The sequence below is a fragment of the Alternaria infectoria genome (genome assembly GCF_024043175.1).
Source record: "Alternaria infectoria strain BMP 0036 chromosome Unknown scaffold_2, whole genome shotgun sequence".
NCBI classification, from domain to species: Eukaryota; Fungi; Ascomycota; class Dothideomycetes; order Pleosporales; family Pleosporaceae; genus Alternaria; species Alternaria infectoria.
The window spans coordinates 747,805-764,133 of NW_026250691.1; the positions used below are offsets into that span (position 1 = coordinate 747,805).

Genomic DNA, 16,329 nt, shown 5'->3' on the forward strand with positions numbered 1-16,329 from the left:
TACGAACCGTCAGTGGTAACGAAAACAGAAGCTTCATCAACTCAAGCTAACACTACTACGATGAAACTAATTCTGGGTCTAAAGCTCCGCCAGTGGCCGAGGGCATATAGCCTTCCATCCGTTCTGCGCGATAGCTCGAATCTTGTGGTCTTTCACGGCATCCAACAGCTTCGTACATTTGCCCCCGGCAAGCGCGGCCAGATATTGGTCTTCTATGTTCCTGCTGACAAGATGGTACCGACACAGGTAAGCGACGTAGTTGGCTAAAGCATCCACGATAGGATCTTCTACCGTTTCCTTGCACGTTAGCTCAGCCACCAGGACCAATTCCTCTGCTTCCACGGGACGGTAGATGAGGCCGCATATGTAACCTTTAATGATCTGAGACGTGTATTGCGTCATCCCCAGCACCTGCCCAGCAAGACGCAACTCTAGACCCTTCTTGACGTCCTTAGGAATGGGGATATCAGTGTACTGCTGGTCAGTACAGATTGCTCGCAGCCACTTCACGATCGTCCGCATGGAATTGAGAGAGACGTCCTTGTGGCAGAATTTCACCCAGGTATCATCTGGGTTAGCCTCTAAGTGCTGGCGGAATGCCGATGAAGCAGCGAAGAAGGCTAGCTTGGGCATGTTGACGTTCACTTTGTTGCCATTGGGGTCTAGAACCTCCACTTTGATGGTGATGTTAGGGGCTAGCTCCTTGCGCGCGGAAGCTGACCAGTTGCGGAGGTGGTTGCCGCCCTTCAGGTTTGCCATGTCTGTCAAGACTTTGTTGACTTGGCCGGCGGGCGAGAGGGTATTGACGTAGGCCCTTGTGTTGGGAACGTTACGGCGACGGAGGTTATTGCTCTTCGTAGGGCGGCTGCCCTTGGACTGTTCTGAAGTAGTAGACATCGCGGTGGCTTGTATCGAATCAGCTCTTGTCAAATCGGATGTCGAAGCTTGATGTTGCTGACGTTGCAAGTGGTGTTAATACGGTAGAGAGCAAGCGAGAAGGGTTAAATGATCGTCTAGACGACTTGTAAACCTACAACAGCGTCCTATCGCTGCCAGTGACTCGTGCCTGAAAAGAGTGTGAAACTATCGGATGTGAGTGGATGAAATTTAGTACTCTGGTAGAGATCATCAGTAGGTAGAGCGGAGTGAATCAACCCAGATCACTATGCGCATAAGGGAGTCTGGGTTCTGATGGTGAATGATGATGTAGAGACCAACGATCTGGTCCTCGATGGCGCTGGGCGGTCTCATTTGCGTAGCAGACTCGTTACCATGGAGACGAAACTCTGCATTCCAGCCTTCACTGTTGTGTACTGCATCACTCGACATGGAGATGATGCCGCTACGATGCGCGACGGCCATCGCATCCAGAGGTACTTAGCTTCGCTCGCGAGCGCGATTAACACAGCGGCACGGTCTTCTGTTCTGGCCACAAGCGTGGACCATTCTTAACTAGAGCTTATGAGCTGTCTCATGAATGAGCCGGATGAAACTCATCGGTCTTTGTGCCCAGCAAAAGACTCACGCGTGAAGATCGGAAGTTTTCAAACGGAACCGATCGAAAGCCATATATCGATGCGTGGCTGATGGTACGGGTAACGAAAGTCATCAAAGAAGTGCGCTTGATGACAATTAAGGATGGGGGAGATGAGACGCCCAGTGGTGTTTAAGCGGGGCCCGGTATGTGACCTCGCCCGGTCGGAAACGCGTGCGCACGTGCTCTCGATGACGTGCCTAGCTCGACTTTCCAGCCCTCACGAGAACGTGGCGCGGCCACTTTCCGCCCATCTACCGAGCGGCGCTCTTTCACCACCAATCCTTCCATTCACGTCGTGCGAGCGTATCTTTGACTATCCTGCAACACGCGGTAAACCTGGGCTCATAGTTATTCACATCGCATTCTCAACCCGCCCGACCTGATCAGAGCGCTGCTCGCCAGGCTTGTCACCTAGCGCGACGTGAACAACATCATAGAAACCCTTTGCCGGAGAACGCATTCGAGGTCTGTGTCTTCAAGCTCATTCAACCTTAACAACAACACCATCCGATTGCGCGCGATGTCAAGCAACGTTCACCTGACGCGAGCGGTATAACGTTGCCGTTGCTCTACGGCTACAAGGATATACGCAGTTTTAGGCCTCTGTCTCATTTCCTTTAGCAGGGTGACATCTCCCCCGCGGGGCCAGCCCCGACAATTCTTGTAGCCCGCCACGTTCCCTACCGCGTTTCGGAAACAAGGCTGCGTTTTAGTCTCTTCATTTGGGTCACGGGGACACGTTTCTGAATGTCTGTGCCCTGCCGAGTTGACGTAGATCGCGTTTGCGACCAGTGAGGATTATTGCCTAACCAGGAACCAGGATGCAGGGTAGTGAATTGAGAGGTGCAGAGTTTCTTGGCGGCTGGTTGACTGTAAAATGAGGCAGACTACTTGTGGCGTCAGCTCCAGGAAGAGTGATCTTACGTCCCTTGAAGAGGAGACTGCGCGCCGTTCCCTGCTCTCAACTGGCGTTCGGCGACCTCATACCTGAAGCCAACCACATCACAGGACAATATCGCACCCAACGCCGACAATGGCTTCCCAACAAATGTCCGACCGGGTGGAGGGTATGACCACGAACCATACGCTGTCTCACAAAACCTCTCTTGTCGTCATCGTCTTCCTCGCCCTCGCCGTCTCCCATACCCTCGAGGTCTTCGTCAAGATCTTCCGCCTCTTTCGCACCTATCACGGCGTGTACTTTTACACGCTCATCGCAGCCTCGGTCGGTATCGCCATACATGCCTTTGGGTACTTCATCCGCAACTATGGGATATCCGACTCGGCCCCGCTGGAGATCGCCTTGGCGTGTGGCGGGGGCATGCTCATGATCACTGGCCAATCCATCGTACTCTGGTCACGACTACACCTCATCAGTTCTGGAAAGAGAGATTGGTGGTTGCTCTGCATGATCATAGCAGCCTGTATAATCGTGCAAGGAGGGGCGACTGCTCTTTTTGCTGGCTCGAATTCACCGAATCCCAAGAGGTGGCTACAGATTTACGAGAAGTGGGAGATCTTCCAGGTCACCTGGTTCGTCTTCCAAGAGTGCCTCATAAGCGGCCTCTATATCTATCGCACCTTCGCTCTCATGCGCAGCTCGGCCGCCTTCCGGGGCCCACACGCCAAGCGGGTCTTCAACCATCTTATCATCGTCAACACGGTGGTTATCTTGCTCGACGTCACGATCCTGGTTCTACAGTACATAGGCCTGTACGAAATCCAAACCAGCTGGAAGACACTCGCATACGCCATCAAGCTCAAGCTCGAATTCGAGGTCCTCAATCAACTTATCGCATTCGCAACGAGGGGCTTCGATGCGCATGCTGAATCGCACGATATATCCGGAAGCGCGGCCTTGAAGGACGACACAGGAGATCTTACACGGGATTCTCGATTCGGTCACTCGGTGCATCTCCGTATGGACAACGATGGAACAACAGCGCTACCGATGGGGAATGTAATGAAGAAGACGGATATCCAGATCAGCGTCGAGCCGGATACTCTGAGCGAGAGAAGTGCAAAGGTGCTATACGGGAGGGATAGCGGGGCGATGTGTTGAACACATGCGGACGGGCCGAGGGCAAAAGGCCATTACTTGACGACCATTGACGCCAATACACTACACAACCCTCGGGTGCCGAGCCGCGAGGCTTGGTCCGAGCTTCCCCGTACTGGAGAGGATATACTGCTTTCATTTTGTTTTACGACCTTCTTGATACTGGTAGAGGGCTACACTAGACTTAGACGATTTCTTCACGATACCCACTTGCTCTTATATACTCATTTTAATGAACTATACGATTGTCAACACGATTTAGTCAGGCTGATGCAGCAAGTATTGAAGTAGTGAATGTAAGTTTTTCTGCGTTACTTTTGGGGATGACTGACCGTGAAGAAGATGGGCAGGTGGTCGCAATACAACGTCATGGGGTTACAATACATCTAGACGACTATAAACACCGGTGATTACCCAACGTATGATCACTACACTTGCAAATTTACTAGCCGCACGCCTCAGTAAAACATGCTTGACACCTACAGTGCGGAGCGCGGGAGCGACGATCGAGCTCGTAAAGGTATCGTGAGATTTCAGACATTTTAAAAAGAGAATTCAGGTCTGCTCCGTGTTTACCCGGATAAGAAACAAGTGTGCGCGATGCGACACCAATATCACAAACCAGAGTGCCGAAGGCTAGTTCTTCAACCCTGATCCTGACCGAATAATCCATCTACCCATCCATCTTCGGCCCAGTCCGCCTCCCACACTGAGCCTTCCTTCCGAGCTAGAGCCGCGAATGCTCCTGGTGTCTCTTCAACCACACGCACATCGATACCAAGGTCGTTCAGCTGCGCGAAAACGTATGTCGAGACGTCATCTTCGAACTCCTTAGGTCCAGCACCGTAGCCACACCTGCACAAAAGCACGATGTTATTTAGGGCTGGCACCTCCGTCTTGCGCTCCACTATCATGTTGAGCCATGTAAGGATAGCCTTGGTAGGACATATTACGGTGAGTGACTCGAGGCTTGGAGGAGGTATAACACCGCTAAAGTAGTGCAACTCACCGAACGTGTTGCGGGCTTCGAATACAAGTGCACCTTGCAGAACCTCCATCTTCGTCAACTTGCGGAACGAGCTGAAGCTGTGCAGATTCGTACAACCACCGAAACAACGCCTGGGATCGAAGTGATCAGACTCCTCATAGTCGATCTTCATGGATTCCAAGCTTGCAGATACGTCTGTGTCCTCACCCAGAGCACGCGCAATATGCTCGAAAGTACCCAGCCACTGCTGAACAACAGTCGGGCTCCTCATGAAAAGTATCTCTAGACGGGTGATGGTCGGTCCAGCGAAGTCTTGTAGCAGAATTGGCAGCTGATAGCCGTGACTCAGATGGGCTTGGTCGTTTAGCTCATTCCAATCGCTTCGTATGATGAGTGTGTCGAGGTTCGCACAGCGGGGTGAAAGGCACCGAGTGGATTTGTTGCCGAAGAAGACATGCTCCGGAGTTGGCAGATCCTCACTGAAGTACTCCCGCGAGAGGTCGATCTCGAGGACTTGGAGGGACATGAATGGGAATCTCAGCATGTCCATGTTCAAACCGGAGACTCTCAGGCGCTTGACGTTGTGGAATTGCTTGAAGCCCGACCAGCGACTTGGCGGTTGCTGCATAAAGTTGCTGTGGAGACCGTAAAGCGAGTGAACGACGTCGAGAGCAGGTATGTCCAGATCGTCCCTGTGATACATGCCTATACAAAGCATGTCAAGATTGTCGCAAAGAGCCAGAAGCAGTCCAGCTAGCGAGCTCAGCCGACCGAGTAAGAGAGTGCACCGCCAATCTATCTCTTCCATACTCTGAAACGGTCCCCCCGACCCGAGAATGCTCAGACTATTGAGGCTCTGAGATATTTGTAGCAACAAAGCTCCGAGCTCGTCGCGAGATGTCGCTGGACGTGTTTTGGTAAATATGCTTCCGACTACCACAGTGTCACCATTGATGTCGATACGCCAGCTAGTCGTGGAAAGCGTCAGTTGACGGATCTTGCTTCTCAATTCCGGTCTCTCAACGATGGTGCGCACGAGGTACATGACACTGTCACCTCGAGTACGAGGCAAGCTGATAGTCCGATATAAGAGCTCATCACCGATGGCTTTGAAGCGACGCGATGTCCGATTCAGGTTGCCAAGCGTCGGGTTGTCGCCCTCAAGGTGTTTGGCTATCTCAAGCAGCAGCTCGTCGGGGAGGTCGTTGATGGAGTGGAGGTCAGTTCGAAGGATATTCGGGGGCAGCTCGCTGACCACTTCTCTCAGCTTCTCCTCGATCGCTGTTGGCGGAAGATCCATCGCGACAAAACTCTCGGGCCGGTTCGGTTGGCGATGTCAAATTGCTAAAGCAGTTAGCCAAGGTGTACGATGAACTGACGTGCATGGGGTGACTTACTTCTCTTCGAAGTTACGCCAGGATGGCGGGTAACAAAGGCTTGTGACGACAGTTGGAAGGTTCGCGGTAAACTTTTCAGCTTTATCAAGTTGGTGTATTCATTGACCACCTAGGCAACCAATGAGCGTGCTGCAAACGCCGGTGTCAGGCACGTGATACGGCGGTGACACACCGCCCGCGTCCGCTTGTAGCACGTCAACCTAGGGAAAAAGTGAACACCCTGGGGTCTACATCGATGTTAACACACCCACTTTGCATGTACACATGTTAGTGTAGTCTGCAGACCTGTTCAGCTTTTCCCTCGTATGAGGTGGTAGCGCAACGTATTCCATGCTCATCTTTTGATGTCGCGTCCAATCTGAAATGACTTGGCCGTTTTGTTCCCATTGTGACTACGTACCTAGAACCCGGGTATATAGGGCTCGTCTGAGACTTCAATCTCAGTAGACGGGTACAAGTATGGACCTAGATCTTCTGGAATCCAGACGCATCTCCCGTTTACCCTCCCGCAATGTCCTCTCCAGTTCCATCTAACGAGGTGGTGCTTAATGACGCGCCATTTCACTGCAGCCCAGAGATCTTTGTCGTACTCATCACCCCAGACTCGCTTGTTGTCGAGCTTGTTATGGATGCGCAGAACCTCGTCGAGATCAACATCTCTGATGTGTTGGCCTCTGCAGTAGTTCTGATACCATGGCATGCGATAGTTAGGAGCATTGGGATGATCTCGAAGAAGCTTTCTCAGCTTCATACGCTCATTATACACCAGCGCGTCGGCTACATCGTCTTTGCCGCGGTTGTCAAAGATCCTTGTGCCGTCTTCCCTGTAGGGATTTCTGGCGTCGAAGTCTTTGGGATTTTGCTTGGTTCCTATCCCTTGGTCCTTGGTCCATTGGTCGTATGGTACAGGTAGGTAGTCGTCATCGATCTCGTCGAAGCTTTTTCCAACGTGCTTTCCATAGGTGAAGACCCACTTTGAGCCCGGCATTTCTGGCTCTCTATCGAGGAAGTGATATTTCAGGGCTATCCGGGTGTAAGTGTGTTTGTGCCCACCGGTGGCGTAGATCCAGGAATTGATCCATGAAATTGGTGCTTCACCAAGTTTGCAACCGTTGTAATAGCCGCCAAATTCACTATCGATTTTGTAGATGTTATTCGCCCAATGAATGAGAGCCTCACGTAGACCAGGTTTTGAGTTCACTAAGGCATCGTCGTCTGCTATTCTTGCTAACTCTTCGTCGGAGAGGTTTTTAAGGGTGCGGCCTTTGTGTTCTCCGAAATCGAGCTGATAGACCTCAACTTTCACGCGCTTGTTGTCCGGCGACAGTGAATCTTGTCTTGAGAGGAGGTCTGGAGTCTCCTCGCGCTCCCTCTTGAACGACATGGTGGATGGCTGGCTGCAGTCGCTTCTTGACGAAAATCGAGCGTTCCACGTTGCCAGTTGCAGTACGTCAGTACAAGATACTATGCGTTGCAACCCTTCCAGCACATGTGGTATTAAGGAACGAGTTGTAAGATTTAATAACCCAATAGAGCAATGAATGGGACGTTGGATGAAGTGGATAAAGAGGTTACGGCTCAAAGTAGACGAGATGGGCAGAAGCGGGGTGTATGCGCAGACCCCCGAAGCTATCCCTTCCAACAGCCTTCATCGCTGGGCATTGTCCAGCAGCTTCCATCGTCTTATCTTCAGCCTATCACGGACGTCCTGCTCCGCATCCCTAACGTTCCTTCTGCGGCGTCAGAGGGTTTGCGATCATCGCTGCCGTTTTGCCGGCGTTTCGTCCCTTGTGACGTCAGACCCGTCCGCGCCGGCGCCGTTCCAACCACGCACGTTTCGTGCCTTGCATCGACGGATACCACTAGGCCCGGCTCGATCCATCGCGCGGTGAGTGAGCCCAGCTGTCGCAGCATTGCAGTCACGAATATTCAACTATAGAGCTGCAATAGAGGAACTGAGATTACCACCGGCAGCTTCCTGTCGCTCGCTACAGCAGGGGTCAATGCATCGTATGATTCGATGAACTACCGAGGTACATCGCCCCGGGCCTTCTCGACGCATCGCACCTCCTCCATTTCGCGGCTCCGCCACGCGCACACCACAAGCAGCAGAAACGCCATGCGGTACTCATCCTTCACATCTCTGCCTGTATGATATGCGCATCCACTGAATTTTATACGCGACGTATACGACAAACCCTTTGGTACAGGCGTTTAGTACACGGCGGCATTAGCTTCGTCAATGTTTTGGATAATTTTCGCATCAATTTCATCCTATGACAAGCCATCCATCGCACGATAACATTACGAGACCAGCAAACCTCCCATTGGATCGTCTCTGAGCTGCCTCCCATACCACCCACCTCACAACAGATCTACCGCTAGCATCTCATGAACAGCTCCGTCAAATCTCATCGAGACCTCGCCTCAGTGAAATGCTGTATGCAGGAATGTCTGTTGCCCCATTCGCGATCGCAACCTCGCGGGTCATGGTGTATAGCATCTTGGTCTTGGGCCAGCGCGCACGAGGCGGCATTGTGGCTCCCCTGCTCATGAGCAATTCCAGTAACTCCTTGCTGTTTCGGTTGAGAGCAACTTCCATCGGCGAAATCGTCTTTGTGGACCGCTGATACCGAGGAAAGGCGCCATTGACATCTGCACCTGCATCCAGGACCGCGGCGACGATCGGGATGTCGCTGACCTTGATGGCGCAGCAGAGGAAGTTGGTGAAAAGGGTTCCGTCGTTGATGTCCAATTCTTCGTCGTCCAGAAGCAAGTTGACCATGTCAACATTACCGGTACGACATGCAATTGTGAAGAGGCGATTATTGACCAGGCTGCCTGATGGATTCAGGCGTAGGATAGACTCTACTACGTCTGTGTTCCCGTGCTCGATGCCCATCTCGAGCCACCCGTTGTACGTGCGCTTCTCAACCCTGCGAAATATTGTCTGGCGGAACTTGACAAGCTCATCCACGAAGCGTGTATTGCCAGCCCGGATAGCGGAGCAAATCGCTTCTGCAAAGTTGTAGTCGTAAGAACCTAGAGTATCACGTTTGACCGACTTCTTGAGGTTATTTAGGTGGTGTAAGACTGCATTGAAAAGCTCGTCGTGTTTCGAAGTCACAGCCATCACCAGAGGGCCTTCGCCGAAGGTCGTGTAAGGAGACCAAATCGCGGGAGGCATTTGCGCTAGCAGAGGGCGAATCAAGTCAATCGCCTGAGTCGACATAGCCGCTACGATCTTCTCCCAGTGGTGAATGTCCGCGCCGTTTTCTGGATTGTTCCTCAACTGAATGGCTGGGTGGCGGTAGGAACGCCTCCAATTCATCATCATATACATTACTTCGTCAGGACCAGTGACTCGGACAAGACCTTCAACCATGCGGGTCTCAGTCTCCTTCCGCTGTCCTTTCGGGATTGAGAGTTCCGAAACCAAATAGTCAATCATTCGGTGGATCGTATTGAGTAGCCGGTTGTCGACATCGGCGGGCTTGTTCAGATGGGCAAGTATATACGTTGTGATGTTGGCAGTGATGACTCCCGGGATCAATCCAACGATATGCTTGGGCTGATTGCTGAGCAGGTCATGCTTGATTTCGCCAGCGAAAGTGTGACAAACGCTTCGAAGTTTCCAAGTGGCCCTGGGGCTATCAGAGTTGAGCGAGTGGATGATGTTTTGGAATATTTCCGTGGGTAGATCCAGAAGTTGCGCCATGTTGAGTTGTTCTTGCGCTCGGTTGATGTCGTATACGGCGACTGGGTCGTTGGAAGATGGAGAGTTATATGTGGAGGAGCTAGTGGCTGGGGGTTACACTTTGTCAAATACGCTAAACAGCGCGCTAGTGCCATATTAAGGTGTTCGTGTGAAAGGCCTTCGCCCCGCCTAGGGTAGGCCCAAGCGCTGAAGAGTTTGGTCACATTCACTGCCACCATCACGAGAAGTGGCTCGAATTCGTGCCCCATAGGTAGGGTTTGCTGCATACATAATATCAGATCTTAACAATTAAACAGCTTCCAAGAAAGCGTATCCTTCTACTAGGCATGCCAGGTATCAGGATATGGGAACGATGGTCTGTACCGTGGTGGAAATGAAACGAAATAGCTCTTGGGGTAATTCTGTGCTAGGCCTTCAGCGATGATGGTAGGTGTATAGCTCTCGTTACATCAAGCCTTGCCAACTAGATACGCTTGCACCATATGTACTCGCATAGCCTGCCCATCTGCAACTTAAAGGACCAAAGTATACTCCTAGCACCTTGGCCCAACGCATACCATCACCATACTTGCCGTCCACCAGTAACAAGATTTCCTGCTTTCCATGCTGCAGTTATCAGTAGCCGTGTATTTCCCCACAGATGCAACAGAGATTTGAAGGCAGCAAGGTCTCTTTAATGCTTTTGCTTCGTCGATTGCTTCTGGGAGACTGCCGCATTCTGAAGGACGGCTTGCATCTTCTTTGAGAGGTGCCAAGTATAGGTAGCAGGAACGCTGGCTCCGCATTTGATCAAGTAGCACACGGCGTCGAAGTGGTTCAGATAGATAGCATACTCCAGTGGTGTAATGGCATCGCAATGCTTCAGACGATGGGTTGTTATAACCAAATTAATGTCTGCACCAGCTTCGACGACTGCGCGAATTACCGCAACACCACCAGCTCTTATGGAAGCCGCCAGGGCTGACATCTGGGCGCTACTAGAGTCTAGCTGAATGCTTCCGTAGTTGATGAGAGTGGTAACGATAGCTGAGTCTCCGGTCTTAACGCCCCGTTCGAAGATAGTAGTGTTGATCTGGAAGGGCTTGGTGTCGGGTGCGGCTTGGAGAAGAGTTCTGAGGACGCTGTTGCTTCGTGAGAGAATAGCACGATCAATCCACTGACGATAATAGGTTTTGTCGGGAAGGGTCAGGTAGCGACGAATGTAGCCAAGTAGTAGCTTTACCATGTCGACGTTATCATCCGCGATAGCTGGTTGCATGGAGCCAAGCATACTGTATGGAGAACCAAACCCAATGACCTGATTCTTCTTGAGCCTCTTCAACTTATGTTGATCCAGAACTGTCATCATAACAGCGATCATCTTGTGGTCTTGTTGTCGAACAGCAGCTAGTATTGGCTCTTCAAAAATACCCAGCGAGAGTGAGGTAGGAGCATGAGGTAGTAGTTTTGCGACGGCGTCATGAGCACCCACACTTATCGCCGCAATGAGCTGGTCATGATAGGTAATATCCTTGCTCAGTGCTTGGCGCCGTTCCCTGTATCTTTGCTCGCTCCCTGGCGAGGTTGAGCTATTCCGCCAGAGGAAGGTTGCAAGGAGCGGACATGTCTGCGCAACGCCGGCACAAACCTCCAGAAGGATGTTACGGTCGTCGAGACTGTCTATTGCGGTGAGCTCCTTGGTGACATACTCCACCATATTCTGTATCTTGGCGGGAAGCTCCGGTAAGACATCGCGTGGACTCTTGACGTGATATGCGAGGTAGTACATCATGTTCTCTTTGCGATTGAGTAGGCACCAGGCTCTGTAGCTGCGAAACGCCTCTCCCGGTTGTACGGCTAGAATGTTTGCGCTGATCTCCTGATCAAAGGTTCCTATGAAATTATCAGCCCTGAGCATTTGCGCGACCACGGGAATGAGAGTCTTACGGCATACGCTTCGCAGTTTCCAAGCACATAGGACACCGACATCACTGACGAGGCAGTTGATGACGTGCCTGAAGATCTCAGGCGGGAAGTCGAGCAAGTCCATCGCAGTGACTGAAGTCGTTACTCCAAGCTCGTCACTTCTCGAATCTGTCTCATGTTAGTACATATCGCAATCAAGCTGACGGGGGTTATTTACGTAGGGGTTTCAGTCGTTGCAGTCGCGACACAGTGCGGTGGAGAAAGGAAGGAAGCAGAGTGGGTTGCCTCAATAGGGAAAGGGCCTGTGTGCCAAGCTTTCTTGGTCCAGACAGAGGTAAAGGCAGTCGCAATCTTCGGTCACCTCGACTTATGTATCGCCCTGGCAACTGCAATCAGAGGTGAGCGCGGCTTTCATGACGAAATAGGCAGTCATAGATATCAGGCAGCCATGAGTTTGAGGAAGAGAAAATAACTTTTAGATAATTACAGTGTGGTTTCGTAAAACTTGAAGGGAAGGAAACAACCTTCTGAACGCATGCAAAATACCGAACTCGCCTGCCAATTTGTGTGTCAAAGGCAAAGACCCATCTGTAAGCTCCAGTGAGCGATAAATAGCCGCGGTAGAGACATACATCTACGAGGCCCTACAAGTCAGGGTGATGCGACAATGTCACCCTCGGCTCCAAGTTTCTCAATATCTGCCCTCTTCATTCTCTTGAAATGCTTGTACTCCAGCACGTGCCCACCGTCGTTCTTGATCTTGGCATGTCGCAGAATCGCATATGTAGCCTCATGCTTTGACCAACATGCAATGTTTGGTAGGTGTGCACCTGCATCAATCAGAGCTTGAATGATGGACGGGTTCTTCTTGTGCATTGCCACTTTCAGAGCAAGCCTTATCGTAGAGTAGTATGGCGTCGGATAGTTGACGTCAGCGCCAGCCCGTATGAGTAAATTGACGATTTCGGGTTTGTTCGAGTTGATGCCTGAAATCATCGCACAGGTCGCTGCCGCTGTCTCAATGAGGTCTTCCTCAACACACAACTTGACGATGTCCTGGCGTCCTTTTGCGCATGCCAGGGAAAGCTGTGAGGAGGTTATAGGATTCGTCGTCTTTTTCTTGATATAAGGAACGTCTAATACACGCTGGAATACCGCCAGACTCGACTTGCGGATGGCTGTGTCGAGAAAAGTGTTGTACTCAGCTTTCAAGAATGTGAACCCTGCTTGCTTGTACCACGTGGATAATATACCAAGTACCTCAGGACGGGAATGCTCGACGGCGGCCAGGATGGCCCGTGAAATGTTGAACTCGCTCACTTCCCATTCTTTACAAGCAAATGGGTCTTGCTGGACGACCATTCGTATGCGCTGGGCTTCGTGAGAACCTTGCAAGGCCGCGTCTAGCTGTTCCAGTATGACTTTGACAGCAGGAACCTGTCCTTCTGCAGTCGCCCGCAAGAGAACACCTCCGAAGACGGGATGAGTATCGTAGCTGCGCAGTGATTCCATCGCCGTTTTAATGAGTCCAAGTTTTCCGAGGATTGACGCAGCCACGAGCTGATCGATTGCTCCGAAAGGGGTGCCGAGGTACTCAGGTTTCAAGCCTTTTCTGCTGCCATAGCCTCGCAAAGCGCGTATCATTTCGTCATTTGTGGTGTCAGCGCCTAGTCTGTCGCATAGGTCCCTTTGCAACCCTTCTTTCTCGCTCTCCGTGACAGTTCCTAGCCCTTCTGAAACATAGCTGATCATGTTGTTGATTCTTTCGGGTAGGTACGGATGCACATCCAAGGGTACCCTACTTCGGTAGTAGAGGTAGAGGCCAAAATTGTGGCGCAAAAGGTCGTTCGAGATGTAGGTGAGATCTTTCAAGGTCCGCTTGGCGAAGATGTCGTACGTTATAGCTAGCTTGAATGTACCTCCACTCGGTCAGCTTCAATTCGTAATATGAGACCTCACCACCGCTTTACTCACCACAGACCCCACGGAGCTTCCAGGCCTCGTTAACGCCAGCGACAGAGACTAGCTCATGAACGACGTTCTCAAACACTTCCACAGGGAAGTCGAGGAGTGACATGACCGCAGACACTATTGGTGGTGACGTTTTAATGTTCTTGGTCTGTGACGTGCTCATATTGGCTTTGATGTAAGGTTGAGGCGACTGGGGTACCTTGGTAGTCTGGCCACTTGCCGAGGTATGTTTCGTGGTCATGTCTTTGTAGTGAGATCGACTCACAGTTATCGGTATCAAGAGATGAGAATGAAGAGAAGATTGGAGGAGGAGTATAGTAGTTGGGGTGCTAGATATACTGCTCTAGCGTGGCGCTAGCGCCATGTTCTCGCTCTTGGTGAGAGAACACGTTCTGAGGGGCGATAATACGGCCAGGTAAAGGTGGAAAGGTCACCTGTACTCGAGAGGCAGAAATTCAGATAATTGTATGCAGCGTTCCTGCCCGGCCTCCCGGCAAACATATCAAATTCGATGTTTGCGTCGCAACTTCTCGAGCCTATCCTCCTCGCTCTGCAGATATGCCTCCTCGTCCTGCTCCATTCTGTTCTGACTCTCCATGAACGTCGGGACCTCATCTCCACTCTGCTTCATTCTGGCGTCTCGCAAAGCGTTGTACGGCTCTGGTTCCGATATCGTGTACCAAAGGTCGACGTGACGCACGAGAGCGCCTCGCTGAAGAAGATACTTGACTGCAGCCATCGAGTGAGCGGCGGCGAACTCCAGCGGACTTTCATTCTGGGCTGGTGTCCCACAGTACGTTTTCGGCTTGGTAGTCAGGTAGTCCGTCTTGTTGATGTCGGCGCCAGCATCAAGAACTGCTCCGATAATAGCAGTGTCGTCGTCCGAAGTCTTGACAGCGACATGGAGTGGCAGATTTTGAGCGGAACCCTTGTTGACATCTACTTGTCCTTCTGATAATAGGACTCTGACAATGTCTAGGCTATGTGCCTTGCAGGCATAAAGAAAGACGTCTGTAGTGACTTTTGGTCCACGTGGAGAATGTAGCACTATCTGGCGTACTATCTCCGCATTTGGAGGCTGGACGAATTTCACGGCTTCTCGCAGACTCTGCACATACACATCCCTCACGCCTTTGTGATCATGGTACGACCTCTTCAGAAACTCTGTGAGTCGACCGACAGTACCGGCAGAGTGCTGGTGTATCGCAAGCCTGAAAGCATAAGGTATGTAGAGGCTCTCAAGAGTACTCTTTCCCTGCCGGCGCTTTGCATGATCCAAGATCAGTTGTAAGGTGTCTTGATCGTCTGTAACCACTGCTGCAAGAAGCGGACTCATACGTCACTAGCGGCGACAGGATCAGGCACCAATCACGTGCTCACGCGTCTCGGTGCTCCCGAGGTTCCTACCTAGGTAGGGTTCCAGGGTCCAACGTTTGTGCACGCATCAGCACAGCGGGATCCACCCATAGCCAGTGAAATGACAGGTGATGCGCAATGATCAGTCTTGCACCTCGTCCTCCGTGTACTCCTGCAGCAAGTCCTTGCGGCCAGCATACGGCGACGGCTCGACATACGTGTCCTGAAATCGTTCAATCCAATCTTCTCCTATCTGGGCCGGCGTGCTTTCCTGGTCGACTGGGATTGGCGTATTGCTTCCACAGACGCTCAAATCGCCTATGTCGAAACGAACATTTCCCTCGCCTTGTTGTATCCCTCGCATAACGCGTGTGAACGATTCAGAAAAGAAACAGCAACTGTCCAGGAGGCTAAGCGGGCTTATGGGACGTGGAGCGAGCGATTCGAGTGTTCTTTGCCACCTGGCATCTTCGAGCATTTGCTCAAGGAGAGCGAGCGTGCTTGCAGTGTTTCTGGAGTGGAAGATCAAAGACAAGCGATCGGGAGACAATCTCGATGAAAGAGCCACGGCTTCCTCAAACCACCGCATGAAGGCCTGAGATACGCGCACTCGTTCTATCTCTCCGTCGATGTCCCAGACTTGACCATCGTGGTATTGATCTACGAGTTGCTCGAAATAGGGCTGACCGATCTTACTCGTGATGGCCATAGTCTTTGTATCCACTTGGCGACGAATACTGATGCGGGGATACTGTTGCAAAATGCTGACCAGACCCAGGCCATGGCACTCCGAATATGCTATGCTGGCGTGGGCTTCATCGAGTACAATCTTGCGAACAGCGGATAGAACGCTCGGGTCTAGACCGTTGAGAAATTGTATGGCAAGCGCAGCTGCGGAGAAGTAGCGCTTAATGGGACCGTCCTCATATATGGGGCTATCACTCTTTGATGAACTCCAGGAGATGCATTGTTCTTTCAGCGAGGCGATTTCTGCTGGGTTGGGTATCATCCAAGGGTCAGGGGTCCCAGCGAGCAGTGATGCTACATTTGGCTGTTCAGGCCGCTGCCCAAGGACTTCGTCATCTTTCCAAAACTCCCACCACCTTCTTGTCCCCTTTCCCCGGGACAGCATGAACTTGACGAATCCACGATGAGTGGAAGGTGGATGACGCCAAAGTCTCCAGTCAACCACCATTTGCAGGGGGGTCGGTGCAATCGTTTCATGACCTCCGCGAAGGCGGTGAAGCAGCGAGAGACATTGGGGAAAGTCCACTCCGGCATGCTCAATCATATCTTCGGTGATGGCTTTACGAACCTTGTAAAGTTGGTAGGCGGTCTTTATATGAATCCATTTGAGAGCGATTGCAAAGGACGCGGCTCTATCGCTCGTCTCACGGT

General features: G+C 51.6%; 9 protein-coding genes across 9 annotated transcripts; 1 reads left to right on the forward strand and 8 right to left on the reverse strand.

Moving 5' to 3' along the window:
- Positions 1–78: 78 nt before the first annotated feature.
- J4E92_001689 (uncharacterized protein) lies at positions 79–897 on the reverse strand (the record flags this gene model as incomplete). The annotated part of the gene is made up of 1 exon (XM_051493100.1): positions 79–897. The coding sequence occupies one exon, from the start codon at positions 895–897 to the stop codon at positions 79–81; it is 819 nt and encodes a 272-aa protein (XP_051356331.1).
- Positions 898–2,570: 1,673 nt separating this feature from the next.
- Positions 2,571–3,599, forward strand: J4E92_001690 (uncharacterized protein; the record flags this gene model as incomplete). The annotated part of the gene is made up of 1 exon (XM_051493101.1): positions 2,571–3,599. The coding sequence occupies one exon, from the start codon at positions 2,571–2,573 to the stop codon at positions 3,597–3,599; it is 1,029 nt and encodes a 342-aa protein (XP_051356332.1).
- Positions 3,600–4,240: 641 nt separating this feature from the next.
- J4E92_001691 (uncharacterized protein) lies at positions 4,241–5,884 on the reverse strand (the record flags this gene model as incomplete). Its single annotated transcript, XM_051493102.1, has 1 exon — positions 4,241–5,884. The coding sequence occupies one exon, from the start codon at positions 5,882–5,884 to the stop codon at positions 4,241–4,243; it is 1,644 nt and encodes a 547-aa protein (XP_051356333.1).
- Positions 5,885–6,381: 497 nt separating this feature from the next.
- On the reverse strand, positions 6,382–7,365 carry J4E92_001692 (uncharacterized protein; the record flags this gene model as incomplete). The annotated part of the gene is made up of 1 exon (XM_051493103.1): positions 6,382–7,365. One exon carries the CDS (start codon positions 7,363–7,365, stop codon positions 6,382–6,384), a length of 984 nt encoding a protein of 327 aa, XP_051356334.1.
- Positions 7,366–8,385: 1,020 nt separating this feature from the next.
- Positions 8,386–9,699, reverse strand: J4E92_001693 (uncharacterized protein; the record flags this gene model as incomplete). Its single annotated transcript, XM_051493104.1, has 1 exon — positions 8,386–9,699. The coding sequence occupies one exon, from the start codon at positions 9,697–9,699 to the stop codon at positions 8,386–8,388; it is 1,314 nt and encodes a 437-aa protein (XP_051356335.1).
- Positions 9,700–10,372: 673 nt separating this feature from the next.
- J4E92_001694 (uncharacterized protein) lies at positions 10,373–11,728 on the reverse strand (the record flags this gene model as incomplete). Its single annotated transcript, XM_051493105.1, has 1 exon — positions 10,373–11,728. One exon carries the CDS (start codon positions 11,726–11,728, stop codon positions 10,373–10,375), a length of 1,356 nt encoding a protein of 451 aa, XP_051356336.1.
- Positions 11,729–12,255: 527 nt separating this feature from the next.
- On the reverse strand, positions 12,256–13,816 carry J4E92_001695 (uncharacterized protein; the record flags this gene model as incomplete). Its single annotated transcript, XM_051493106.1, has 2 exons — positions 12,256–13,508; positions 13,579–13,816. The coding sequence occupies 2 exons, from the start codon at positions 13,814–13,816 to the stop codon at positions 12,256–12,258; spliced, it is 1,491 nt and encodes a 496-aa protein (XP_051356337.1).
- Positions 13,817–14,077: 261 nt separating this feature from the next.
- On the reverse strand, positions 14,078–14,911 carry J4E92_001696 (uncharacterized protein; the record flags this gene model as incomplete). The annotated part of the gene is made up of 1 exon (XM_051493107.1): positions 14,078–14,911. The coding sequence occupies one exon, from the start codon at positions 14,909–14,911 to the stop codon at positions 14,078–14,080; it is 834 nt and encodes a 277-aa protein (XP_051356338.1).
- A 162-nt stretch (positions 14,912–15,073) lies between these two features.
- J4E92_001697 (uncharacterized protein) lies at positions 15,074–15,940 on the reverse strand (the record flags this gene model as incomplete). Its single annotated transcript, XM_051493108.1, has 1 exon — positions 15,074–15,940. One exon carries the CDS (start codon positions 15,938–15,940, stop codon positions 15,074–15,076), a length of 867 nt encoding a protein of 288 aa, XP_051356339.1.
- Positions 15,941–16,329: the final 389 nt, after the last annotated feature.